General features: G+C 41.8%; 1 protein-coding gene across 2 annotated transcripts in view; it reads right to left on the bottom strand.

Annotated features, from left to right (window-relative positions):
* DPYSL4 (dihydropyrimidinase like 4) overlaps positions 1-27,014 on the bottom strand; it is a 35,080-nt gene extending 8,066 nt beyond the window's left edge. Inside the window, exons 1-10 of one of the 2 annotated variants that reach the window (XM_039337433.1) lie at positions 26,474-27,014; positions 14,130-14,218; positions 13,143-13,327; positions 10,973-11,137; positions 9,232-9,293; positions 9,056-9,136; positions 5,897-5,965; positions 3,933-4,053; positions 2,526-2,682; positions 1,399-1,540 (exon numbers count right to left, since the gene is read on the bottom strand). In XM_039337433.1, the coding sequence (XP_039193367.1) occupies positions 1,399-1,540; positions 2,526-2,682; positions 3,933-4,053; positions 5,897-5,965; positions 9,056-9,136; positions 9,232-9,293; positions 10,973-11,137; positions 13,143-13,327; positions 14,130-14,218; positions 26,474-26,806 (1,404 nt within the window). In that variant the 5' untranslated portion in view covers positions 26,807-27,014. Of the gene's footprint in view, positions 1-1,398; positions 1,541-2,525; positions 2,683-3,932; positions 4,054-5,896; positions 5,966-9,055; positions 9,137-9,231; positions 9,294-10,972; positions 11,138-13,142; positions 13,328-14,129; positions 14,219-23,771; positions 23,947-26,473 lie in introns of those variants that run through there. The other variant, XM_039337434.1, reaches the window with a different exon arrangement.
* Between the last annotated feature and the right edge of the window lie 246 nt (positions 27,015-27,260).

The following is a 27,260-nucleotide window of genomic DNA, read 5'->3' as shown; positions in this document are numbered from 1 at the left end:
GGGTTCACGTGGCCAACATGAAGTCACAAAGCGCTGTTACCTTCCCACCAAGTTGGTACCTAGTTATCTACTTGCCTTTGCATGTTTCCAAAGTGCTAGACTAGCAGGAGCTGGGCATGGAGCTCAGGTCTCAAGGCTGGGCGTCTGGTTTTCCAGCCAACAAGCCCAGCACCTTAACCTCTTAACCTCTGAGTCACCATGCAGCCCTTGATGCCTTTGTTAGGAATCAGCATAATTGCCACCTGAACCAATGCTAGACCAGGGAATGCAGAGGCTACAGCAGAGAGGCAGAAGATCAAGAAAAAAATTACATCAATTTCACAGCCTACATTGGAGGCTGATTTCCCACACTGGGAGCATAACATCTCAGCCCCATGCATAACATCAGCATGAAGTTAAGGCTGTGAGACAAGTGCATTTATTTCATTATGTGCACCCATTTTCCTTTGCGTGCAATCATGAAGACCTTACTATTTTCACCCCTTTCCTAGTCGAAATGAATTTTGGCCTTGACCCATTCCCCGATTTACAATCTGCTACAAAGCAACTCATTAGAACATATTGTGTACCCTATGATACTTCGGTAAGATGTTCAGAAGCAGCAGTTAAGCTTCCCTAAAATACAATCCTCTTCCCTTCAGTTCTGAGGGATATTGAACTTATTTTGGGACTAAGCTTTTTAATTCAAGTGGTACGCTAATGGCAACCAAAGGCCTCACAGACTATCTTCTACAACCACAACCGAGCCTAACATTTCTGTTGCTAAACAAGGCAAGTTGTGTTTCGCCCCATTTTACCATCTTTCTTGTCACAATTGTCAAGAGAATCGCTGCAGTTGTTGAATTAATAACACTCATTTGTTAAGTGGATCTGGCTTCCTAGTTGGCTTTGCTTGTCAGAAGGTCACAAAAGGAGATCACATGACCCACGGGACACTGCAACCGTCATAAATATATGCCAGTTGCCAAGAGTCTGAATTTTGATCATGTGATTACGAAGATGTTGCAACAATTGTTATGTGTGAAAAATGGTTGTAACTTTTTTCAGTGACGTTGTAACTTTGAACGGTCACTAAACAAACGGCTGTAAGTTAAGGACTTGTACCTGTAAATTGAATGTGCATCCTTGAATTTGCCCTACAATCTTATGTCATGAAAGATTAAAGTTTGAAAACTCCTATACCAGGGGTAGGCAACCTTGGCTCTTTTATGACTCGTGGACTTCAACTCCCAGAATTCCTGAGCCAGCACAGCTGGCTCAGGAATTCTGGGAGTTGAAGTCCACGAGTCATAAAAGAGCCAAGGTTGCCTACCCCTGTCCTACACGGTCAACAGCAAATGATGAAGTTATAACCAAAATCTTCACTATTTTGTAACAAACATCTTCCTCTCAACTTACCACGCATTTTTCCCAAATTACTGACATTCGTTCTTCAATGCCATTTGTTCCTTCTGGAATCAGAGCGAAGTTATCCTTTCCAACAGCCTTCTGCGCCGTGGTGAAGGCACAGTGAGCGCTGCCCACCACTTGCAGATCCCCACTAGTTAAAACAAATGTCAAATCAGTACACAAAAACAGAGGCCCCATGGCACTCAACATCTACGGCACTTCTGAAGATGGATTTGAGGTCTCATTGGTAAAAAGCAAAGGAACACAAGTTTTCTTGTTTAATTCTTAAGAGTGCAATATAATTTATTCTGTTGGTTCATTTGAACTTCATAGTTGAAAGGTGGTAAAATCCTTATCTTTTCACTGCTCTACAGCTTTCCTAGCTCTCTGCAATTCCTGGTGCAAATAAGTAGAGTGGAAAACTTCCCTCCTGTTATCTTCTCTTGGATTTAATTAAGGGAAGGAAGCCAGGGAAGTTACAGAGAGGACTGTACAATGAAAACAGGCTTTGATGAGTGGTTCTTATTGATAACCTTATACTTTAATAATTGTCCCTCTTTGCAATAATACAATATACCAGATTTCAAAGCTATGGACACACCAAAGAATATCACGTCTTCTTGAGGACTATGGTAAAAGCCTGCCAATCGGTGGCTAATAGCTAGATCCCAAGAGCGATTCTTGAGATCCTATTACACAATTTTCCTGTTCTCCATTGTGCCCATTGAGATATCTCTTGGGAGAGGCTTCCTGATCCATCTGATATTTTTCAAAATAATTTTTCTTAGTTAAAAAAAAAGTGATTAAGTTGATATTCTGCCAATAAACACCAGCTTTGAACATCATTTATTTATTTCTCAGAATGTTTGAGGCCCCAAAGTATTTTTTTTTAAGTAAAATGAAAAGTAGATGAAGTTCAATACTTTTGATACCTTCACAACTACCCAGAAAAAAAAATGAAGCTGAGGTAGAAGAATCTAGGCAAGTGGTACAGAGCAATCTCACTAGATCACAATTTGGCATGGAATTGGCAGGATTTCAAATGTTTCCTCCATTTTAGAAAATGTTTGAAACCCCTATATTACTTCTTCCCATTAAAATTCCCTTTTGTTTGGCAGATTGAGAAAACGACTTACCAGGCTAAGAGTGAAGTGAGATAGTCAGGAGTTGTGGGGTCTGGACTGATAGGTGGAGATGTGACAAATGCTGCCGCTTTTGCCCAATTCTTACTCCAGTAATGTGAGCCATCAGTACCAAGACTTGCTGTAATGGGCTCTCCATATACAATGGTGCCTAAAGACATAATTGTGGTTGGTCATTCCTGGGGACAAACAGGATGAAGTCTCTCCCAGCTAGATAGTCTTCAACTAGTGCTGGACATTTGACGGAAAGAGAGACTGCTCCTGTTTTTTTTTTATTTACACAACTCTTGCCCTCTTTGCATACTTCATGGAAAAAAGAAGCATATTTATGGAAGAAACCCGCTGAGTCTGTATGTGTGTGTGTATATATATATATATATATATATATATATATATATATATATATATATATATATATATATATATATATATATATATGTATATTTCAGTCTAAAGCCTTGAAAACATGTGCCAGGAAAAAAGAACACACACTAACAAAAATCCTGTGAGAGTCAAGTCCGATTGTAAGTGAACGACAACTTCTCGAATGGACAATAACCAAATTAGCAAATCACTAGAGGCAAATCTATTCATAAAAGTGTAGAGCTTTTCAGGTAGAGAATGTATGCCTGTGTTTTAAAAAATAGCTGACATTTCTGGACCTTAGGGCTTCTGGAATAGGAATGAGACTAAAGACAAAGTGACAATTTGACAGTATCTTGCCTACAACATCTTAGCATGTAAAAGGCCTGCCACTGATGAAGATGCACGCATGAAAGAATTTCAACTTCAGTTCTAAAAGAAAAATCAAAATGCACTGCTAGCAATTTTGCTTAATTTCCCGGAAAATTACGCCTGTTATAAATGTGGAAGAAGTCTGGATCCTCTCTTTTTCCATTCAAAAACTCTTAACATAATAGGAAATTACCCATGGTTTTCAAACATCTGGAAAATAATTAGTTTTAATTAAGATTAATTAAAACTCCCAAAGAGGCTTTTCCATCAGGCAACTGGACTTTCTTGTTTTTCTTTGAAGACATTTCACTTCTCATCCAAGAAGCTTCTTCAGCTCGGAGTGGATTAACTGGCCCAAAGTCACCCAGCTGGGTTTCATGCTTAAGATGAGACTAAAACTCACAGTCTCCTGGTTTCCAGCCTGGAGCCTTAACCAAAAGACCAAACTGGCTCTCAATGTCCAGCACAAAGATGTATAGCAGGGCTAGTCAACCTTGGCTTTTATGACTCGTGGACTTCAACTCCCAGAATTCCTGAGCCAGCACAGATGGCTCAGGAATTCTGGGAGTTGAAGTCCACGAGTCATAAAAGAGCCAAGGTTGACTACCCGATTATAGGAATAAGGTTCAAATCCTCATCAAAAAGGAAATACAAAATGGTACTTACCTTTCCTTTTGGCTTGTGCTATGACATCTGCAGCGCCTTTGCTCATAACCTTTGTGACATATAAGGGGCAATTGGCTTGTTTCGCTATAGTAATAGCACGATACACCGCCTCTGTTTCAACCTTGGAAAACATGAATAGTCAGATACTTTCTTCAAAGTGACTCTTCCATCTAGACCTGCATATCTGAAGAATCGCTCGAACCCAGTCTTTTTCTTCTAATTTGTACTCATGGGAAAATGGCAGTTCCAGAAAAAAATAGGAAAGTTTAGTGTTATGATTTCTGATTTTAGAAATTGTGAATCACATTAATGATTTCAAAATGCAAAATGGGAAGTGCAAATTTGCATATACAAGATACAAGTACTATTTAAAAAAAAAACGGGCTTAGGATCACTACCACTCAGAAAAGTTTAAATCAGATTTCTTTTCATTATTAAGTAATCCTCAACTTCTAACCATAATTTTGGCCAGAATTACAGTTGTTAAGATATGCTGGTTAACGTTAAGCAGGTTACATGCCTGATTTTAGGACCTATTTTGCAGCAATCATTAAGTGAATCGCTGCAGTCCTTAAGTGAATCCATTGTCCACAATGGGCATATTTTGCAGAAAAACTGGAAGTAAATGCCAATTTCTGACAAAAATATATATCATAAATTGCAGTCATGTGACTGAGGGAAGCTACTATTGGCTGCAAATGTGGGCTGGTTGCCATGTTCTCAAAATGCAACTAGGCAACCCGGGGGGGGGGGGAGAGGGACAGTTGTAACTTTGAACCCGAGTCTTAAGTAGCCTTGGGGAGGTCTGTGCTAACTTTGAATGGTCACTAAGAGACCGGTCATAAACTGAGGACTGTCTGTATTTTTCTTAAGTGCCATTTGGGACATTTCCTTTTTAACAAGTTGTGAACTAATAAAGGAGAATATTTGTAGCTCAGGGTTGAGTTGAGGGGGCCTTGGTGCTCTCTGGGCTTGCTTATTTTGTTGCAGCCATTTCATTACCCAAACTAGATAACATCCTGAGTGCGAGTAAGGAGTGTGTTTGCTGCCAGTTTATATTCTGGTGGCTTGCCCTATCAGTGTTGGTGGGGGTGGTCTTAGAGATAATTTGGTTGGGCTGTTTAATGTTGGCTTCTTTGGCAGTTTCTTCATAGGTTATTGGTTACTTAATTGTTGTCTGATGTTAATCCTGGAGTTCACCTATGCTGATCTGGGTGCTGATTGCTGGTGGAGAGAAGTGCTTCAGTCTTTTTGTTCCCTTTTTGACTGGTTGATTGTCTCTTCTGCATAGTTCTATAGATGTTAATGTCTATTGGTGGTTAAAGAATCCCAGGCTTCTAGAAATTCCCTGTCGTTTTTGGACTTGGCTTGGTCTAGGATTGTCCCATTTTCTCAATTGAAACTATGGTTAAATCTGTCTATATGTTGTGAAATTAAAGGATTTTCATGTCTTCTGACTGCTAGTTGGTGATCATGGATGCGTTCTACTAGTCTACTGCCTGTTTGTCCTACAGAGTGGTTTTTGGCAGTCCTTACATTATATGTGTCGATGACTCCTGTTTATTCTTCTGGGGTTGTTGGGTCTTTTTGTCTGCTTAGGATGTTTTGAAGGTCTTTAATTGGCTTGTGTGCTATGCTGAGTCCATGTGGTTAGAATATGTTGTATAGATTATTTCCTTTTTCTGTTGTTCTGGGTTGCTGCGGTGTGTTAGGGCTTGTCTAAATAACATCCTCATACAGATATCCAACAAAATGGATATATAAGACAAGTTCATATTACCTCTTCTGGGTGACTGAGGACATGACCCTCTGGACCAATAATCCCCAATTCCAAGAGTCTTTGTAGCCTTCTTGGAAACTTATGAAATTTGCAAATGAACCTATACAAATTTGTGGGTGAGCATTTGCTAATTAAGTAAATTTTGTGGAATGGTAAATATTTATATAAGACAAGTTCATATTACCTCTTCTGGGTGACTGAGGACATGACCCTCTGGACCAATAATCCCCAATTCCAAGAGTCTTTTTTGCTCCTAAATTAATCAATAAATACAGGAGAAATAATAAGTAAGATGTGCAGATATTGCATCTCAAGTAAAAAGTAAACTTTTTAAAACATGTCCTCATCCAGCTGGAAGCTTTATAGATAAGTAGACTACAACTGCTATAACTCCCAGCCAGAAGTCTGACTATGCCTAATTTACAAAAACAAAATAATTTATATTCTGCTTTTAAATATATGCAACAAAGTATTTTGAGAAATCTTCATGATGGCTTACAAAGGAAATGGATCCATCTGTATTGCTCTGAGATTTTATTGGCTGGAGAATTCTGGGAGTTGAAATCTACCCATCTTAAACTTGTCAAGGTTGAGAAACACTAGTCAGTTTCCTTTTGGAAAACAGATTATTTGGACATCTCCTTCTTAAATAATAATCCCAATATACTCAAACTGATTAATTATAGATAATTTACTGATTTTCTAATATCTTTGTTTAATATTGATCTCATTTATGAAAGAATACTAATATAAGCCAAAAACATTCTGCCATGCAAATTGCCCTATTATTATTAAGCACAAAATCATACTATTTTTAAAAATGTTGATGTAATTAGGGGATATATTAGTTGAACATTCCCATGATTTATGAAATCTCTTAAGATTCAAAGTTGGTTATCTCCATCTAGAACAAAGAGTGATGGGTGCAACTTTTGAATTCCTTGTCTTTAGTTTATCTAACACTGTCCCTGAAATTCAGGAAGCAGCTGAAGAATAGAGATGCAAACGTGTCACAAATGATTCAAAAGAAATGCTTTGGACTTTGCACAGGGGTGACACTTCTGTCGTTCATTAAAATAGGCTACCATTTTTCTTGCTTCCGCACAAGCTGGATAAGAAACACTGCTGCTTTAAGGCATCCCTTCAGAGACTCTTAAACCATGGAGCGGCTTTAATGAATAGCAGAGACATGTGGTGCTTGGTGAGGCCTGAAACTTCCATCCAAATCACTGTCAAACTGTAAATAGCCCTAGAGGGAAAAATGGGCATTTCACATTCACCCATGAAGGATGATGTCATGCCTTAAAGAATAGATGGACTATTAGCATGTAAAGTTTGGCAATACTTTTTAGGATTATCTAGTCCATCTTTCTGTCTTCAGTTTAATGCGGTGTTTCTCAACCTTGGCATCTTGAAGATGTGTGGACTTCAACTTTCAGAATTCTGGGAGCTGCAGTCCACACATCTTCAAGTTGCCAAGGTTGGGAATCACTGATCTAAGTGATTCCCCAGTGGTCTGGGGAAGATACTGACTTTTGTTTTCTTAGGAAAATGGCATTGTCTAAAGGCAATAAATGGGTGAATACCAAGTTGCAGATCTTGGGAAATTGTTTTTTTGGAACTACCCTCAAAAGCAGCACAGCGTATGGTATTCGGAGGGCTGGTAGTAAACAATGTAAAAACTGAAAATCAAATTATAAGCCTACAGATTGGATTTTATTTCCTTACTTTCCCTTTTATAGTGCAAGGATGGGGTCTTCAGAGGAAAAGGCATAGCAGAGGGAGGCAACTTCAGGCTACTCTTCAAATGACATGAATACAGACTTAAGGCACATATAAAAATATAGGAATGACAATCGATCAGAATATGGGGCAAAATGTGCACTCAGAGAATAGTTGATATAAGCAAAAGTTCTGCAAATAGTTGTAGTCTATCAGCAAAGAACTGAGATCTGTGTGCAAGGCATGGCACAGAAGTATGTCAGCAATACCTTACGGCCATTATCTTCTCCCTATGATTGATGATAAGGAGAGCTCATGCTATAACTTCAGATCTGAACCAAACTATCAGCTGCCATAAAGCTGTTAAGGGAATTCCACTGAAACCTCTGTGCTTTTTTCCGCCACCATGTGCAAATAGGAGACCTCAGGCTTAGAAGGGAATAGGAACAAAAGAGGAATGTAAAAGGAGAAAGTCAAATGTCAGAAACTGAAAGATACTGAATCCTAGTTTTCTTATAAAGTGTCTATAAATGCTATTACTGGTGTTTTTGTAGGTAACTGGAAAGTTACTCTTCTGATTTTAAGGAATGGACCTAGGATATGTATTTGTTACCTGGTTTGGAAAAGTCTTTATCCTTTATAGATGAGAATATGACATGTCAGGTTGCTATAGGGAACAGATTTAATGATAAGTCCAACAACTGAATCAATTCCATATGGGTATTTACAGATAGTCCTCAACATATGATCACAAAAGGGATTGGAATTTCCATCGTAAGTCATTGTAATTGTAAGTGGAGTCAGATCTGATGTTACAACAATTTTTACAGTGGCTGTCAAGTGAATCAACCAGCCATTAAGTAAATTACAGAACTGTTAAACAAAGCCAGTGTCCCAAATGGGCTTTTTTTTTTTGGTTAGAAATCAGCAAAAATGGTCACAGATGATGATCATGTGACCATCAGGCATGGCAAGCAGTCGTAAATGCAAGCTAGTGGCCAAGTGCTCAAACTATGATCACATGACAGTGGGGTGATGTAATGGTGGTAAGTGGAAGTAAAAGTCGTAAGTCACCTTTTCTGAGGCTGTTGTAACTTTGAACAGTTGTTGAACCAATGGTCTTAAGTCCAGGACTACCTGGTATACCTATATAGAACTTTTGTTTTTATTAATTGGGGGGAGTTATGCTTAATCAGTATAATTTAGAGTTCTTTTCCTTCACTGTATTGTCACTATTCATGATAGGCTTTTTCTGTTTCATGACAATAAGCAAATAAGCAACACAAATGATATCATCTGCAATATTAATATGGGACTCCCTATCACATTCCAAAGTACAACAAGGATAACTGAAATAATTACAGAGCTAATATATGCTAATGAGTGTTGACCTTGGTGATGCGTGTATTTATCAGACAAATATTAATATCTAAAGCAACAGACTTTCTTAGGGATTCAGCTGAACGTGTGGGAAGCTTTCAATTAAAAACTCAAAAGGGTGAACTCATTAGCCAGGTCTCACCAACTGCAGGGAACACTAGAATTAAGGGGGAATGTATCTGCACTGTCTTGTTTCCTTTTTAAACTAAAAAGGTCTAACATGGAGTGCAACTTTTCCTACCTCATCAATGATGTCTCCATTTTCTGCATGGACTTGGGCAATGGCACCCATTTCGCGAATAAGACTGAATATTTCATACATCTGCCAAGAAAGAGAGAAAAACAAGTCCTAAAATGAAATAGTTTCCATTTCTATACTATCATTAAAAATTGTGTGCTTCTATTATCTTTAATTACCTGAGCATCAGTGCACTGGAGTTTGTCTTTATAGGACATGAAAACAAGAAAAGAGTTCACACCTTAACAAAAACAAAAGTGAGTTACTGATTGCAACTGAAATAAGAACAACAGTTTTTAAGTTACAAAGTTGGGCTATTTATATTCAGAGATGATAAAAACATAAGACTTTATTTAAAAAACAATGAAACAGAATCAATGCTCATGACTATGTTTCTATTTATCAAATTGTTCACTTAGAAAAAAATTCACATTGGCAATTTAACTATTATTGGTACTGCTACAATAGAATGATTTTTATTTAAGGGTGTATATGTATGTAAATAATTTCAGCTTTCTTACAGCAATCATTCCACCAGTAGTAACAAGGAAAATGGTGTATTTGGGTTTTCCCTAGAAGGTGCTCATCAGAAAAGCTTCTAAGGAAATCTGTTATTTTTTTAGTCCTTTAGATAATCTGTGTTAAATGATAGCCAAAGTTGTCCTCCGAAATCAGCCAAAGCAGATACCTTCACCCCTCTTCAGAACTGGCCTTGAGCATTCCAGCAGCAACATAACCACTTATGCATCAAGTCATGTTTTCTGAAATTTTACTTAGAAAAAATGGCTATTTTTTTTAAAAAAAATATCAACCAATGTTATAATAAATAAGCATTTAGGTTGCAATCTGGTGGTACTCTGATAAAGTTTAAAACACCCCAAAATATATCAGATGCCTTTCTTCAATCTCAGAGGGGAAAATCTGATACAAACTACCCACTTCTTTCTGAGATCAGGAATTCCAAGCTTGCAGGGCCCTCAAACTACGGTAGAGCAGGGGGCAGTGAACAAAATGAAGAGAAGGACGAGGGGGGACATGATAGCAGTGTTCCAATATCTCAGGGGTTGCCACAAAGAAGAGGGAGTCAAGCTGTTCTCCAAGGCGCCTGAAGGCAGGACAAGAAGCAACGGATGGAAACTAATCAAGGAGAGAAGCAACCTAGAACTAAGGAGAAACTTCCTGATAGTTAGAACAATTAATCAGTGGAACAACCTGCCTCCAGAAGCCGTGAATGCTCCAACACTGGAAGTTTTTAAGAGATTGGACACCATTTGTCCAAAATGATATAGGGTTTCCTGCCTGAGCAGGGGGGGAGGTTAGACTAGATGACCTCCAAGGTCTCTTCCATCATCATCATTATCATATCATCATCATTAGTGTGTGCAGTGTTGGATCGGAAGCTTCCTTTTCCTCCATGAACATTGACAAAATAAATACACGTGAACACCTATGGATCCTGCTGCATTTTATTTCTGTCTGGACATTTCACAACCAGCAGGGCTTTAGAACTCAGGGGAAGTTTCTAAGTACGGTCTATCTACTCAATGGAAATATAATTCTCTAAAGCAGCAATCCCATACAACTTACTTGGAAGTAAGCTCCAACGGATTCAGGAATGTAAATGTAGAATTATACCATAACAGAATAAAATTATTTTGAGATATTTACAATCCTGTATTATTAGAATCAAATCCAACACATAGGAAGGAAATTGAGCGACAGAAGCACCACTTGTTTGGAGAGCCTTCCTCAATTTGATGTTCTCCAGATGTGGCTTAAGAGGACAACTCCCCTTACCACATATCACAGTGAGCATATCCTGTCTATTTTGCTTGAGATAATATTTGCAGGTAGAAAGTTACAAGGGCCATAGTTACTGTACACGTAGTTGTTCATGCAAAACTTAGTTTCCTTTCTTACCTTTGTCTTTGACAAGAGCTTCCAGCTCTTCTTTTATACTCTCATGCCAACGTGTGATGTCAATGTGCAGAGAATAGTCACAGCAGGCTTTACTATCAGCACTTTCCTTCCACTGATCATAGGCTATCAGGAGGTTTGTTCCAGATTCAGGGAATACGTGATCAACTTGAGAAACAAATAATTTTTGTTAATTGACATTAAAAGGACTTAATTGCCCAGAATCTAATGAATGCTTTTCATTTTAAAGAACAAAGCATTGCCAAAACTTTGAAATATGTATAACTATATTCAGAATAATCTAAATGTGTTGATTATACGAGGGCATCAGAAGCTGTTTGCAACTTTTAGCAAAAACAAAACTGCAGCGGTATCTCAAGAATTAGAGTGACACGAGACTATGAATGTTTTAATTCTACAACAATTAAACAATATGAGTGTTTAATTCTACAACAGTTCATTTAGTGACCATTCGAGGTTACAATGGGTTTGAAAAAAGTGACATGATAGTTTTTCACATTTATGACCGTTGTACCATCCCCATGGTCATGTGATCAAAATTCAGATGCTTGGCAACTGACTCATATTTATGACGGTTGCAGTGTCCCGGGTCATGTGATCACCTTCTAACAAGCAAAATCAACGGGGGAAGCCCATTTCACTTAACAACTGTGTTACTATCGTAACAACTTCAGGGATTCACCTAATAACTGTGCCAAAGAAAAATTCATAAAATGGGGCAAAACCCACTTTAACAAATGTTGGGCTCAATTTTAGTCGTAAGTCGAGGACTACCTGTATAGGTAATCTATAGGTATGTGGTGATATAAATGCTTCAGTGTGCAGTGTAAGGGCATTATACCCCTTTTATTATTGAGTGTTGAACTTTATCTGAATTTGCTCAACTTAGAAGAGAAGGAAAATCTTTACTGGGATCAGAAATTGAAACATATAAAACTCACTAATATAAAACAGGTTACAGATATATGGATAAACGAAAATTATGAAATTATCTGAGCCTATTATTTGACTGTGCATTTTGCATATAACACTAGTTATACTTTGAATAACAGGGTCAATATTATTTGCAAGTTAAAAGTATAAGTAAAGCTGGTCAGAATGACTGGGAAATTTACTTAAAAGTGAAATGGGCAATATAATGAAATGTGTTTCATGGTTTTAGTAGCCACTTTGCTGCATGGGCAAAACCTTTACCCCAGTGATTGCTGTAGGAAGGTCAAAAAGTTACTCTGTTGTGGTTTTCCCTCAGATCACATAACATGTTTTATTCAACATATCTGAATAACCTAAAACACATTAAGTTGCAGCTTCCTAATTTGACATGAAGGGGAAACAGCTCTTTGGTTTCCAAGTTTCCTTTCATTTTTTTTTTTAAACAAAGGGTTGTATACAATTCTATTACGGTCTGCTCTGAATAGATGAATGGCCAGCCTTAAAGGCTAGGGCTGATCAAGGAGACAATGAGCAAGAGCAGGTGACGACAGATGCAGAACTTGGCAGGTTGCCTAGCCTTAGAACACACTGGTAGTTTTGAAGGACAGAATGAAATTGATCTGCTCTACTACTTAGGAACCAAGGAGTTTCCCCCTAAGATGCTGCTGGGGCTACATCGGAATAGCTTGGTTGCTTTTCACCAGAAGCAGCCTTCCAACACCAGACTTGTATTCCCGACTCCTTGCTTTGTTCTCAGATTCCAGGATTGATGACTTGAACCAATCTGTGGTGTCTGAATTCTGGGATTGACAGGACAAATTTTGCTTTATGTCATTGCCGTACGCAATTTTTCCCAAACCTACATGTTGTTGGCTTCCTTTCTAAACCTGCCCTCTATCTTTTATGGCTACAACTCTGGACTAGACATTGTGAACCTCTAGCTGTAGACTTCTAAAATCTGTTTCAATCCATTGGCACCACCAACATTGCAGCTTGACTCTGATACAATAACAATTTATTAAACTTGTATGCTGCCCAGCTCTGAGTCACTCTACCTCACCTTTCCTACATTTCTTGTGCAAGTTTTATATGACTGCTAAGTGTAGCTGTCTTGTTGGTTGTATGAATTACAGCCCCATCACTAAACCAGTTGCAAATTTGCTACTGTGTAATTGTTCCATCTAGAGCAGGACAAGTACAAGACAAAATGACTACATACGTATCATGGTGGTTCCTCCTGCAAGAGCTGCTTTTGTGCCTTGGTAAAAGTCATCAGCAGAGGTCATTCCCATCAAAGGCATCTGTAATCTAGTGTGGACATCTATTCCACCTGGCATAACTAACTGGCCATAAGCATCAATTGTTTTCACACCTCCAGGAACTATCAGGTTTTCTCCAATTTGCCTGAAAATGATATTAAAACCTACACTTTAATAATTTCATTCAAGGGAAGCAAGCCTTCAAAGATATTCAGTTGCTATATTTAGCATAACTGAAATGTGCTGAAATTGATGGAACAAGCTAATAATGACTTGTTCCACTAAATGCAATGAAAAAATGAGGTTTAATTCAGTAAATTATACTTCTGATATTCAGTGTTGCGTTTAGTTATCTTTTTTTATGATTAAGAGACATTTTTAACATAGAAACGTCTCACATTCACAATTATACAGCTCTACATAGAGAAAGTGAAAAAGTGCCACCTTGAAAATACATTTCCATCAAAGGTATAGATACTGTATGTTTCTTTTGAGGTCAATATGTTGCTCTTCTAAACTTTAGTTTACATATAGATATGGTAGAAAATAGTGGGGAATGTGGAACATCAGGTCAAATCACTCTATTCAGATAAACTGTAAACATACTGTTTCATGTTCAAGTGAAATATAGTTGTAATCTAAACTATAAACTAATTTATTCAAAATAAAATACCTTAAAATTAATTTTGATCTAGAGTTCCCCATATGCAAATATCTACTAGCTTTCTTCAACCTGATGACTTCCAAATGTATCTGGACTATTAACTCTTAGGATTCCTGCCAGTTGGACCAATGGGAGTAATGGTTCGGGAAGGCTATTATAGACAATAGTTCTGCATGTATTATTTTCATATAAAAATATCAACACAGACTTAAAGCATGCAACTGTTTGTTGTGTATTATACAACTTTTTAAAGCAAAAATATGTAATCAAATCACCAACTTACTTAATCAAACCATCTTCCACAAAGATATCTGCATAAAATGATTGATCATCATTGACAATCTTTCCTCCTTTGATGAGCAACCGGTCAGTCTAATTTAAGTAAACAAACAAAACATTTCTAAGATAACTACAGTATTTCATTCAAAGGCCACCTTAGATATACAATCAGAAACCGATGCGTGTAGAGCATAGATTGCAATACAGATACAATCTTCAAATGTTGAAACATGCGTTTAAATAAAACATTTAAAACCAATTTGTGCACCCTTGTCATTGTGATTTGGCCAGTTATAATTTGAAAAAATGTTCATTTATGAATTTTAAGGATTGTCCCATCAAGCTGGTCAATAACATTTTTATTTTACGGTATGATGGAGGACAGGCAACTCTTAATACAAATGGAAAGCCTTGGAAATAAGGAGGGTTGATTGTTTCCTCATAGAAAGCCTTTGTTTCTTCTCTCTCCAGGCTTCCCTACCACTTCAAATGCTGTGTCCAACACAATGAGACTCAGACCAATGCAGGCTGTGACATAGCTACAAAAAGGGGCCAAAAGGGGGTACTTTTTTTCTTTCCCTTTCCCTCACTAAAATGGCTACTTTTTTTTCTTTCATCTGATGTTCTTTCTTAGATACAAAAATGTTAAAATGCCATACTTTCTGTGTTCTCTGTTCAATGAGCACATGGAAATTCCAGGATCTTTTCAGTAATAACAGCTTGGGACAGAAGATTGCTGACAATTTGTGAAGCTTCTGTAACCTTTACTTATCAACCAAGATATGAATTGATAAACAGATAGACATAGGCAATCCTAATCTCTAAAAGAACATCACTTCCATCAAAGAAATAGAATATTGTTAAGTAAAACAAAACAATACTAATCATTAAGCAAGGAAGAAAACAATACAAAAAACTTTTTATTTTAACAAAACTCCATTTTTATCACACCCAGAAATGTATGGCTAAAATTGTCTTGTGACTGATATTTTATTGTAAAGATACTTCTAAAGATTCATGTATGTTTGCCTTTGTCTCAGAAAAAAAACTATGATGACTAAGAGTTGACACTGACTTAATTGGACATAATCAGTCAATGCTGTCTTCTTTATTAAACTGAGATGATATAAGCTAGTCATATTCAGTCTTATAGTCATATGGGGCTTAGATCCCTAAATGCAGGCTCACCCAAAAATGTAAGTGTGGAAGGTAAATAATAAGTACTTGCATTTTCTTCAAGGTATAATAGTCTTAAAGCTTCCTTTGCCTCTAACCCAGGGGGTAGGCAACCTTGGCTCTTTTATGACTCGTGGACTTCAATTCCCAGAAATTCTGGGAGCTGAAGTCCACGAGTCATAAAAGAGCCAAGGTTGCCTACCCCTGCGAGTCTAACCTAATCATAGATGATGAGGTCTAACATAGGTGCACCAATCCTGTGGTCCATGGGCTGCATGTGGCCCTGGACAACAAGTAATGCAACACAAGAATGTAATAAAAATATAAAAACTAAAAGGAAGTTTGTTTTATATATATACATTAATTGCATTATATATTTTATATGAGGCTCAAAATAATTTCTCTTCACTCATTGCTGCCCACATCAGCCGAATGGTTGGACACCCATGGTCTAACACAGGGGTGTCAGGCCTGATTGCTTCACGGGCCATATCGTGAAGTATTGGGATATTTTTGCCCTTGTGAAGCCGGGGTGGCCATGGCCTGCATGGGCTGCATGTGTTTGACATGCCTGGTCTGACACATCTGAAATGCTAGATTTGGAAGGCTTGGATGCTTTCCTTTCATCCTGGTTAAAATGAGGCCTACAGGAGTTCAGTTGCACTGTAAGAACTACCCTGAGCTCCTTCCCTCTATACAAATACCCGCGAAAACCTCAGAAAACATACATATATATATATATATATATATATATATATATATATATATATATATATATATTAAACAATAAAATATACGAACACCAGGAAGTTATAAAACTATAAAAAGTTTTAGCTGGCATCTGCCAGCATCATCAGGGTAGTCTCCAGTCGATGGGAGAAGCTATTTATAAGTGTGGCGTTCTTTGCGCCCGGCTTCTTGACCTCATCATGGGTCCCAGCCAATCCACCTGCGTTTTGATCGTAGTTTCTGTGTTGCAAGCTGTAATTCCCTCACTTTCCTTACTTGTGCTGGTACGGCAGCTCTTCCTCCCTTCTTTGCATAACTGTAAGTCGGGGGGACTCCTTAATTCCACGTAATTAGATGTGCACTGTCTGTGTTTATGTTGTTTATTCACCTCATCCTCCTTCTTGGTACTCTCTATTTCTCTTCTCCTCCCCCTGTTTCTCTGATTACGATCCTCTTTCAAAACTATACCCTCATTGTTTGTCTCTGTAGCCCATGATTCCATTGTCTTTACATCATCCTGTTTCCCGATCCTTCGTATCACTTTATTAACTCCCCTTTCTATTTTCTCTTCAATGGGGGTGATTTTAACACCCTCTCCAGAATTCGTGGCACCCACAAATTGATTGCTGACCCCTTTTTCCAAGGGGGCTGTCCCTTCACTGTTATTCGTGTGTTCACTCATTACTTGGGGGTATGCAATCTTCCTTAAAAGGAGAGGGGCGGAATCCTTACAGTCATGACTTGCATCTCCTTGTGCATTCCTACGGGGAGTCGTACCTCTCAAATGTCTGTAGGAGCGTGTGGAAGCTCTAAGATTATAGCGAACAGGCTTCTCATCTCCCCGTTGTTCTCCTGCGTTCCCAAGGCAATAACAATTCAAATGGGAAATGTCATTAATAAAGTTAGTTGCAGGATCGCTGGTGGAATTACACGTGGCACTCCAATCCTTCGAATCATGATTGTTTAATAACCCAAAATCTATACCAGATCGCTTTTTTGTCAAACTCCTCGCTGTTCCCGGGGAGACCCTCAATTCATCGGCACTTGGCTCTTGGTTGTCAATCCACTCCTGTATCCATGAGGGAGGGGGATATGTTTCAGCAGGTGGAGAGTTACTCTGCTGCTGGTTATTCCCTGTCTGGGTGTTTCCAAGGCCCGTCTCCTCCGTCAACCCTCTTTGCCGAAGGCACGTAATGTTACATTGTTTTTCTCCGGAGGGACGGTCACGCATTGCCCATGCTCTTAATATTACATGTGCTGGGCATAGGTCCACATGTCTTCTTCGTTAGAGAGCCACGCCTCTTTAAGGAGCCGGCCCCCCTTCGTGCTGTCACTGGCCATCACCTGCACGTTGCTGAAATCGAACCTATGCCCAGATTCTAGCATATGCGCCCCGATTTGGGAATACTGGTCGCCTCTCCTTACCACCAACTTATGCTCGTGAATTCTAGTTTTGACACGTTTGGAGGTCTCCCCCACGTAGTTAGCAGAGCAACCTTCACAGTTGATCCTGTAAATGACATTGGACTTCTCTATGGTGGGGAGTGGATCTTTCAATCTCATCACCTTAGATCGCAGGGTCTGGTTGGGGTTATGTGCCACCCTCACATCATAGGGTGCCAATATCCTAGCCATGGCTTCTGAGATGGTGTTGATATACGGGAGAGTGATACGAAGTCTCTGTGATGTATGTTCTTCTGTATGGGACCTGATGGGGAGGGAGGGTCTGGATGATAGTCCATGGCGCCTGATGAACTTCATAGGGTAACCATTGTGCCTGCACACCTTAAAAAGATGCTTCTTTTCTTCCGTCCTAGCCTTGGCAGTGCTGCAGTGGGAGCCTACTCTCTTGAAGAGTGTTCTAATACAGCTGGCCTTGTGGGCCACTGGATGGTTGCTATCGTAGTGTAGAATTCTATCTGTATGCGTGGACTTGCGGTAGACCCTGGTCTTCAGGGTTCCATTAGGTTGGCAGTGGACCAGGACATCGAGAAATGCCAACTCACCCTGGTGCTCTTCCTCTTCCGTAAACTGCAAATCCACGCACACCGAATTGAGTATGCCCACAAAGCCAGCCTTTTTGCTCCTCTTGATGATGACAAATGTATCGTCTACGTAGCGAGCCCAGAATTTAGGACAACACTGGGTCATCGCTACGTGCTCCAATTGCTGCAGCACTGCCTCTGCTATGATGCTGGATATTGGTGACCCCATGGGGGTGCCCTTAACCTGCTCAAAGGTAGTGCCCTGGAATGTGAAGTATGTTTTTAAACATACTTCTAATAGATTTATGAGGTCCTGAGGCCGAAGGTGGTCCTGCTGGTGACCTAAACCTTTTTTCTCGAGAAGGTCTTTTATCATCTTGATGGCCAGATCTTGTGGGATAGAGGTGAAGAGGGAGACGACATCAAAAGATATCATCACCTCATCATCCTCTATCCTCAAAGACCTGATCCTGTCAAGGAAATCCTCAGCAGATTTGACAGTAGTGGAACCACCCTCAACCAAATGGTTGATGCGATTACTCAGCCATTTGGCAAGGCCTGAGGTCGGAGTGTCCCTAAATGCCACAATCGGGCAAGGGGGACCCCCTCCTTATGGACCTTAGGAAGGCCATAAAATCTGGCCATTGCGGTGTCGCTGTGTTACAGCTTGTAACACAGAAACTACGATCAAAACGCAGGTGGATTGGCTGGGACCCATGACGAGGTCAAGAAGCCGGGTGCAAAGAACGCCACACTTATAAATAGCTTCTCCCATCGACTGGAGACCACCCTGATGATGCTGGCAGATGCCAGCGAAAGCTTGGTTTTATTCTGGTTTTATTAAAACTTTTTATAGTTTTATAACTTCCTGGTGTTCGTATATTTTATTGTTTGATATGAGTCTACCCAGGAATCACTGTTTTGTTTTTAATATTCTTAATAATAATTATATATATATATATATATATATATATATATATATATATATATATATATACACACACATACACACACACACATACATATATACACACATACATGTATATACATACATACATACATGTGTGTGTGTGTGTGTGTGTGTGTGTGTATTTCTTTGGTTATTCGGGTTTTCTCCCACGTAAAATTGGAAGTGTCTTGGCGACGTTTCGACGAAGTCTCATTCGTCATCTTCAGGCTGGTATTTTCGGCTTCGTGCTTCTAGGAGCAATGTGTGATTGTAGCTGTTTCCTCCAGTTAAAAGGAGGAAACAGCTACAATCACACATTGCTCCTAGAAGCACGAAGCCGAAAGCACCAGCCTGAAGATGACGAATGAGACTTCGTCAAAACGTCGCCAAGACACTTCCAATTTTACGTGGGAGAAAACCCGAATAATCAAAGATACACACACACACACACACACACACACTACCAGCCATTTGGAAACCCGCCCTTATTGACAAACGACTCCCTAACACAAAAAATGACACCAGACCCACACTTACAAAAACCACACAGGAGGTCACCACCACATCCACGCAAAAAGCAAACCCAAAGACCACAAACCAGAAGCCAGACCACAGCTGCATCATTAGCAACTTTAAACCCCTCCAATCCATACATGAAGCAAATGACACCCACCATGAAGATGAGGCACGACCACGAACGCGAAGCCAAAAAATAGCAAGGCAGCCCACCATCTTAAATCCCCCTGCAACTCAGACTAACCTGAGCACAACAAAGCCCCCACCCAAACAGAACACTCCCCCAACCAATCAGAGCACAGCCAACCCCCCAGCCAATCAGAGCACAGCCAAGCTCTTAACCAATCAGAACACACCTACACCCAATCAAAACACAGCCAAGCTCCCACCCAATCAATTCATACCCCCACTGGCAGTTAAAAGGAAGAAACAGCTAAGACCACACATTGCTCCTCAAAGCACGAAGCTGAAAACACCAGCCTGAAGATGACGAATGGGACTTCGTCGAAACGTCGCCAAGACACTTCCAATTTTACGCAGGAGAAAACCCGAATAACCAAAGACCTACATACATACATGCATATATATCATAAAGGTAAAAAAGGATATATGCAGTGTTATCTTAATTTTAGATATCAAAAGGATCTCTCTGTGTCTCTCCCTCCCTCTCTCTCCCTCTCTGCCCTTGGTCTGCCAGTCCTCTTCCCCCACTCTCTTTCTCTCTTTCCTCTTTCTCTCTCTCCTTCCCTCTCTTTCTCCCCCCCTCTCCCATCTTCTGCTCACCTGCAAGCTGGCTTCAAGCTGTTCTCCAACAAACTCAGAGGTAGACAACCTCGGCTCTTTTATGACTCATGGACTTCAATTCTCAGAATTCCTGAGTCAGCATAGCTGGGCTAGCTAGCTCTCTCCTGCAGACGCAGCAAAGGGAGGAGCCACGCCCGGAGAATACAGTGAGTCCTCTCTTTTACACACACACACACACAGAGAGAGAGAGAGAGAGAGAGAGAGAGAGAGAGAGGGGGGGGGGGCAAGGGAAGCGCAAGTGCCTCTCTCTGTCTCTGTCTCTGTCTGCAAATGGCAGAGGAGGCTGGGAGCCACAGGGGAAGGCTCAAAGAGCCGCATGCGGCTCCGGAGCCGCAGGTTGCCGACCTGTGCCCTAGCTTCTTTTCAAATCAGTTTTCCAGAGTTGGTTTGGTCTGGCTCATACAGTGCTAAACAAAGAACCCCAACATCAGTTGGGATCAAGACACCCTTTAGTCCAGTATGTCAAACTGCCAGATGCATCACAAGGAAACCACACCCACCCCATTGCTGGCAATGGGGAAAAAGCTCCAATACATAACGTGAGGTCGCAAGTTTGACATGTCTGCTTTAGTCAAATGCTTACTCATGAAAAATCTCTTATACCCTTAAAGCATATTTTTGCTGAAGAGGAACAGTGGAATATTATCAAAGAAAAGAATCAATGCAGAGAGATTTAGCCATGTTATTTAACATCAGATGGAGAGGGCATGCAGAACGTGTAACCTCTTTCTTCCATTTAGGCATTTTAAGAGTTTATAAAGTTATAAGGCCATTAGAAGAACAATTGTTCATCAGCCAAGAATAAATTGATAATGCATAAATAAATTATGATAATGCATGCTTAAATCTCATCTCTATAAACCTTAAATGGCATTAGAATATAATCAAATATATTGGCCAGGATCCAAAATGATGGTTAGGTTCATCCAGAAAAGACCAATGAATGTAATGAGGGTGAGGTGTTGGGAGCTGATTATCCCTTACCAAACCCTCTTTGGCTTCCAAAGGAATAAGCCAAGAAACTTTGAGAACGGTTCTAACATTGACATGGATTCACTGTTTTCCATTCAGAATCCTGTAAATCCTGATTGGTAGATTACATGTTACTCCAGGAGGAGGTCTATTAATAACTCTGCATTTTCATTCAATTCAAACATAATTTAGTGTATTGAATTTGGGCACATCCTTTCCCAAACATCTTTTAAAAGCCAGCAGTGGCCCACAAATTAGCAGCTTTTAGCAAAATATAGGGAAAGAATTGAAAGTATATTGAATAATACTATTAATATCAGGTTCTTTTATATGTGGCCTCAGAAGTAACTACACCAAGTTTAATTAAGATCACTCCTAAACTTGGAAGATGACTTCAGCCTGAGGGGGAAAATATATACAAACTATTAATATTAAGGTAACCATAAGCATTATATAACTGTGTTCCATAAATATAAGTATGCAGATGTAGTGGTACAAGTGATTATTTTTTGCTCCTCCCACTGATAAAGAATGGAGCCAGAAAAAATATAGGATGTACTAAAATTGAATCCCTGATAATAGCCACTGAAACAGTGATTCCTTCTGACACAATACCCTAATGTTACACCTGGACTCTTTTGTGCTAACCGAGCATGACAACTCAGTGCATATTTACTTATAAATCTACATTCAACTCAATTACAGATAGGATTACACTACCCTGTACTATAGAAAGATCCAGTACAATATAGATATCTAGACAAATAAGAAGAGTCTGAAATAACTGATTCAACCCAGAGAGTCATCTTATAATCAGCAAAACTGATTTTGAAGACTCTCCAACTGAAGCTCATAACATGATTTGAGTCCTTCTAAAGTTCAGGATTACAGAGGGAATGACACCCAACAAAACAGCAAATTAAGATTCCAAATGTCGTAGTTTCATTAGACAAACATAACTCCTATCCTCCCCCATAAAAAGCATTTTGTCACACCTTCCCATTGTTTCCATATTCTCAGTTTAGATAGGGTGACTTCAACACTCAACTCTACCCATCTTGTTCAGTGAAGAAATTTGAGAGTTTTAAAGGAGATGCATCAACACACTGTAACACTTATCTGTTCAGAATGTCAACTTAATAACTTGCATTGATTTGCATATCTTAAAAAGTCTTCTTTATCTTCCCTTTGTAACCCTTAAAGCTTTCAGAAGTCTGCAATGGTTCTAAAAGTGTGTATGTGTGTGTATGTGTGTGTATATGTATGTGTGTGTGTGTGTGTGTGTGTGTGTGTGTGTGTGTGTGTGGCAGCTGCAGCGGGGTTTAAAAGACTGACAAGGAACCCCCCCTCAAAGACTGGAAACAGTGACAAGAATTTCTAGGGGGGGGGGAACGTTTTGAAAGAATACCACCCCTCCTTCCTTCGAGGTTTGGTACCCAACAATCTGAAGATCTTTCACCGGCAGCATCCAATCTGGGTCGCTTACCAGGGCAGAGGGTTTCTCTTCCGAGCTTTCCGACTCATGCGGCAGCCGTGGGCGACACCTTTTGTTGTCTTAAAAAGATACATTTCTAGACAGTTGGGCAAACACATCTCCTGAAATAAAGCGGGAGGCCGCTTTCCATAAACGGACGTTTAAGCAATCCGACCAAAACCAAGCGGATAAAAGCTTCCAAGGAAAAAGGTCGACTTTCAGGACGAGATCTGAAATTCAGACCTGAAAGAGGGCGGCGGCGGCGGGGGGGGGGAGAAGAGGAGGAATATCCCGTCCCAAACGCAGGTGCTCTTCCATACCTGAGCAAGCCGGGGATCCCCCAAGGTCCCGCGGCACCCAGGGCCTTCCCGCCTCCTCCTCCACCGCCAGCTCAGCACCTACAGCGGAGGCTCCAATCCGAAAGCTCGGAAGACAGAACCTCTGGTTTTGCAAAGTGATCCTGGGACTCGCCTTCACTCCTCTTTTACTGGCCCTACAGCCCGCTGGGCTCCTCCGAGGAATCCGCCAGACGACTCTGCCGTCTGATCCAGTCGCGGCCGAGCAGCCTCTCCAGCAAGCTCGGCCGACCCGCTTCCAAGAGTTGTCGGTAGCGCTCGCCGCGGAACAACCAAAGGCGGCACCCCAGGCCTCTGGGACCCCGGGATCCCAGGTGGGTGGCCGGGCAAGCGCTCCCCGCTCGCCCCGGGGCGGGATCCTCGTTCTCCCCTCCGCTCTCTTCCACTTCCCGCTCCCTCGGCGCGAGCAATCCTCTGCTCTGCGCCGCGAAACCAAACCACCCGCGCCGTCCCCTCCCGGGTCCTCGGGCGGCAGAACGAGGCCTGGTCCCCGGAGCCCCGCCTGGCGCCCTCGGGGGGGGGTCTCCCGGAAGCCAAAGAAGCCCCTCTCAGACTTCGGGAGCTTTTCTCCCATCCCCGCCAGGGACGGCCGCCCAAGGTCGGCGGAACCGATCGACGCCGACCTCCTCCCCCCCTCCTCGCCCAGCAGAGAAAAGCGGCGAGGAAATGCCCGAGGCGCCCTCACCGTGATCCGAGGGGTGTTCTTCTTGCCTTGGTAGGACATCTTCCCCGCAGGCCGCGCCTACAGCGTGGGAAAGAGGGCAACGAACGCAAAGCGGCCTTTCACTGGAGGCGAGAGGAGGCGAAGCGGCGGGCGCGGGGAGCGGCGCGTTTGCGCGCGCGCCTCCCTGGCTGGCGGATTGTTCTGGCAAGGGGGGGAGGGGGGAAGAGGGGGAGGGCGAGCGCGCGAGCGGCGACGCGGTGTCTCCCTCTGCTCTGCCGGCCCTCAGCCTCACGGAGCAGCTGCCTGATTAGCATTCCGCCTTCGCGCCTCCGCTAAACAGCAGACAGCCCCGCCCTCCTCCCCAGCCCCAGACCGGCAGGCAGCTCCGCTTGGGGCCTCGCTCCCGGGCAGGCTGCGCGCAGACGCGGCCCCTTCCCTGCCCAACAAAGGTTCTGGGCCGCCCTGGCTTGACAACAAAGAACACGTGGCCGAGACGCTGCAAGTGCTGAGCTAGCGGCGGGAAGGCCCTGGGTGGCACGGGGCCTTGGGGAGGGGGGTGGAATGGGGTCTCCGGCTTGCTTAGGCATGGGAGAGCAGCGCTTTTGGGACGGGATGCTCCCTTCCCCGCCGCCCTATTTCAGACCTTGTCCTGAAAGTCGACCTTTTCCTTGGAAGCTGTATTTCTTTGATCTCCTTTTAGTGCTCACGCATGCTTATGGAAAGCGATCTCCCGCTTTATTTCATGAGATGCGTTTGCCTAACTGACTAGGAATGCATCTTTTAAGACAATACTTACTTAAAATAAGCAATTAATTAGCCGAGTCCCCATTTTCTCTTCCTGAGCATTAGCAACAATCTCCTGCGATAATCTGGGAAGGTCGCCTTTTTCCCGGACACGTGTTCTTTGTTGTCAAGCCAGGCTGGCTTCTTTTCAGTTGTTCCCCAGGTACTATTCCAGTATCGATCTGATTGGTGATTAGGTTTACCCAGGAGAGTCTATTCTAGCTAGAGAGAAGATTCCGCTCCTATAGGGGAATGCATTCATTTCAATTTCGGTGGAATAGCGGCCATCTAGTTTTGGGGAATGTCATTTTCTCTAATCCCCCCTCCACCGATGGACAACACTCATCCTCTCCCAAATGTCCGCGTATACACGCAGAGATAGGATACCTATTTATGGTTCTGATCGAGTGGATCTTTGTCCATGAATACTGATCCCATAATGAATATAGGCAACCTCGTAGAATTTGTATTTGTATAAAGGAATATTGGTTGGTTTTAAACCCCTTGTTCTCGAAATCCTAAGTGAGAATGCTCTATTTCCTCCTCCTCTTCACTGTATCATGTGGCCCGTCCTTTATTAACTGCTATAAATCAGGATGACAGAATGGTTTCTTTGCTCCCCTTACTCAGCCCTTTTCCACCTTCGGCCGAATTTTCTTTGCATTCAAGTAGCCATTGAAAAGCGAAAAAAATGTCATTTTTGTTTCTCGCCACAGTTTATCTTTATAGAATGCTTCAGATAAAATAGGTGTTCTTGCCTGGTCTATTTCGCTTGGGTAGTGTTAAGCTTGGTTATTTGTGCTGGTGACGGCTTAGAGACTTTGATGAACGTAACCGGTTTGATTAATTGAAGGCTGGGCGGACTGCACAAAGCCAGACATGCTAATTCAGAAGGCCAGTTAAACGCATTGCTAAAGTCGAAGGGGTGCGCGTATTGCGCCTATTCTCTTCCCGTTTAAAACTATCAGCTATCGGTAACTGATGGTGTTACCTAGTTTGGGTAATGAAACGTCTGCAAGAAAACAAACTCAGCGGCAGTACCGGTTTTAGTGGGAATAAATGCGACGACTCAATCCGCAACTTTATAAACGCCACCTTACACTGCAGCCGTATGCTTATCGGCTAGAAATAAATCTCTCTAGGTTTAATACGATTTAGTATTCCCCACCCATCCCTGAGCAGCCTCGGATTCACGGTAAAATCAACCAATCGGCCGCCAGCGCCCATTGAGTTTCAAACACTGAAACCACAGTGATTGGATGTCTGAGCGGAGAGAGGTGGGGGAGGGGATAAGAGCATACCGGTTGATTCAGATGCAAGTTCTGCTTTAGAAAGGTTAAGAAGTCAAAATTCGCTCCTCTCCTATTTGCCTTGCAAAACTAGCACGTGACTGAATCTTATTTCTGCTTTTTCTGCGTAGCTGCAGGTGACAGCCCCAAAGTCCCACCACCAGGGGCGAGAGGAAAGCCACACACGTAGTGAACCCTGGTGAAACCTGCCCCAGCCCTTTAAAGAGGTAATAGTGGCTGCAAAATCAATCACCGCGTCGCCTCTGCCCTATTTTTTAAGGCTGCTCCCCGCCTGCAATGGTAGAATAAAAGGAAAAGATAGAGCTTTTGATTTAAAACGGAACTCTGATTTAAGAAGTGGAGCTGACCTATTGTGGCTGTTCAATAGGGGAAAGACCTGCTTTCTCTAGCCTCTGGCGGCGCTCTACTTCGCGGACAGACGCACACCTGACGCAAATTGCAACCTTGGTTTAACGACGGGACCGGTTTTTTTTTCTACATTTACAGACACGTTTCAAATGTTCTGCCCTTAAATACATTTCTGAAAAAGAGGGGCATGGGGAGTGGCATATGAAGTTAATGGGAAATTCAAAAACGATCATTTCTTCCCGTGACGACTATCCTCCCCCCCCCCCCGGTCTTCTCCCTTACCTGACGGCCACCGGTAGGCAGCTGCTCCCTAATCCCAGGTGAAGGCGGACACGGCTCTGGCACTGAAGTTGTCCCATTGCTGGTTTCAATCTGCTGTTCCGATTCGCTGGACTGCTGGCTGGAGTCTTCTCGGTTAAGCTTCCGACTCTCGTTTCTTTTCTCACAACTGAAGGAAGCAAAGTTCAGGGTTTTGTTTTCAAAGGCGCCCTCTACGTTGCAAAACATGCCTCCGTATTTCTGCCTGGGCTTGGGGCTCCCGGCGCCGAGTGCCGCGAAGTAATCGGGGAGGTCTTCCTCTTTCTTCTCCGGCTGCTGCTCTCTTCGCTCTGCCATGGCTGCCTGGGAAGCAGGCCACCCTCTTGAGGCTACTGGTGCTTGCAAATGAACTGAAGCTAAAGATTTAGGGAAGGGAGGGTCACAGAAAAGCAGGGGTTCAGCTTGACTTTTCCTGACGAATCAGTCCGGCGATTTCTTAAGCTGAAAGTAGCTTTAAGCTGGAGCCGGGCTGGCAGGGAGCTGTCCAAGATATATGGTGCTGAAACAGACGCGTCAGAGAAGTTCATTAGAAGGACATCTCGGCGGAAGCCCACCTACGGGAGAATTTCCATTGCTGTCAGTTATCCCGCTTTTCCTCTTGGGTGGAGTTGATTCAACTCCACTTTGCTATTGCTGGATCTCGGATGATCTCAGAGAAAAGAAAAGGCTACTAAAATGTAGTGACAGCTAATAAACTATTATCGCTAGAATAGAGTAACTGTTAAACAGAGATAATAAAATAGATTCAATT

Source organism: Crotalus tigris, unplaced genomic scaffold, assembly GCF_016545835.1.
Source record: "Crotalus tigris isolate CLP2741 ecotype Arizona unplaced genomic scaffold, ASM1654583v1 scf7180000017678.2327064, whole genome shotgun sequence".
Taxonomy (NCBI): domain Eukaryota; kingdom Metazoa; phylum Chordata; class Lepidosauria; order Squamata; family Viperidae; genus Crotalus; species Crotalus tigris.
Note: the sequence above shows the minus strand (reverse complement) of the source record. Positions and strands in the feature narration are given on the sequence as shown.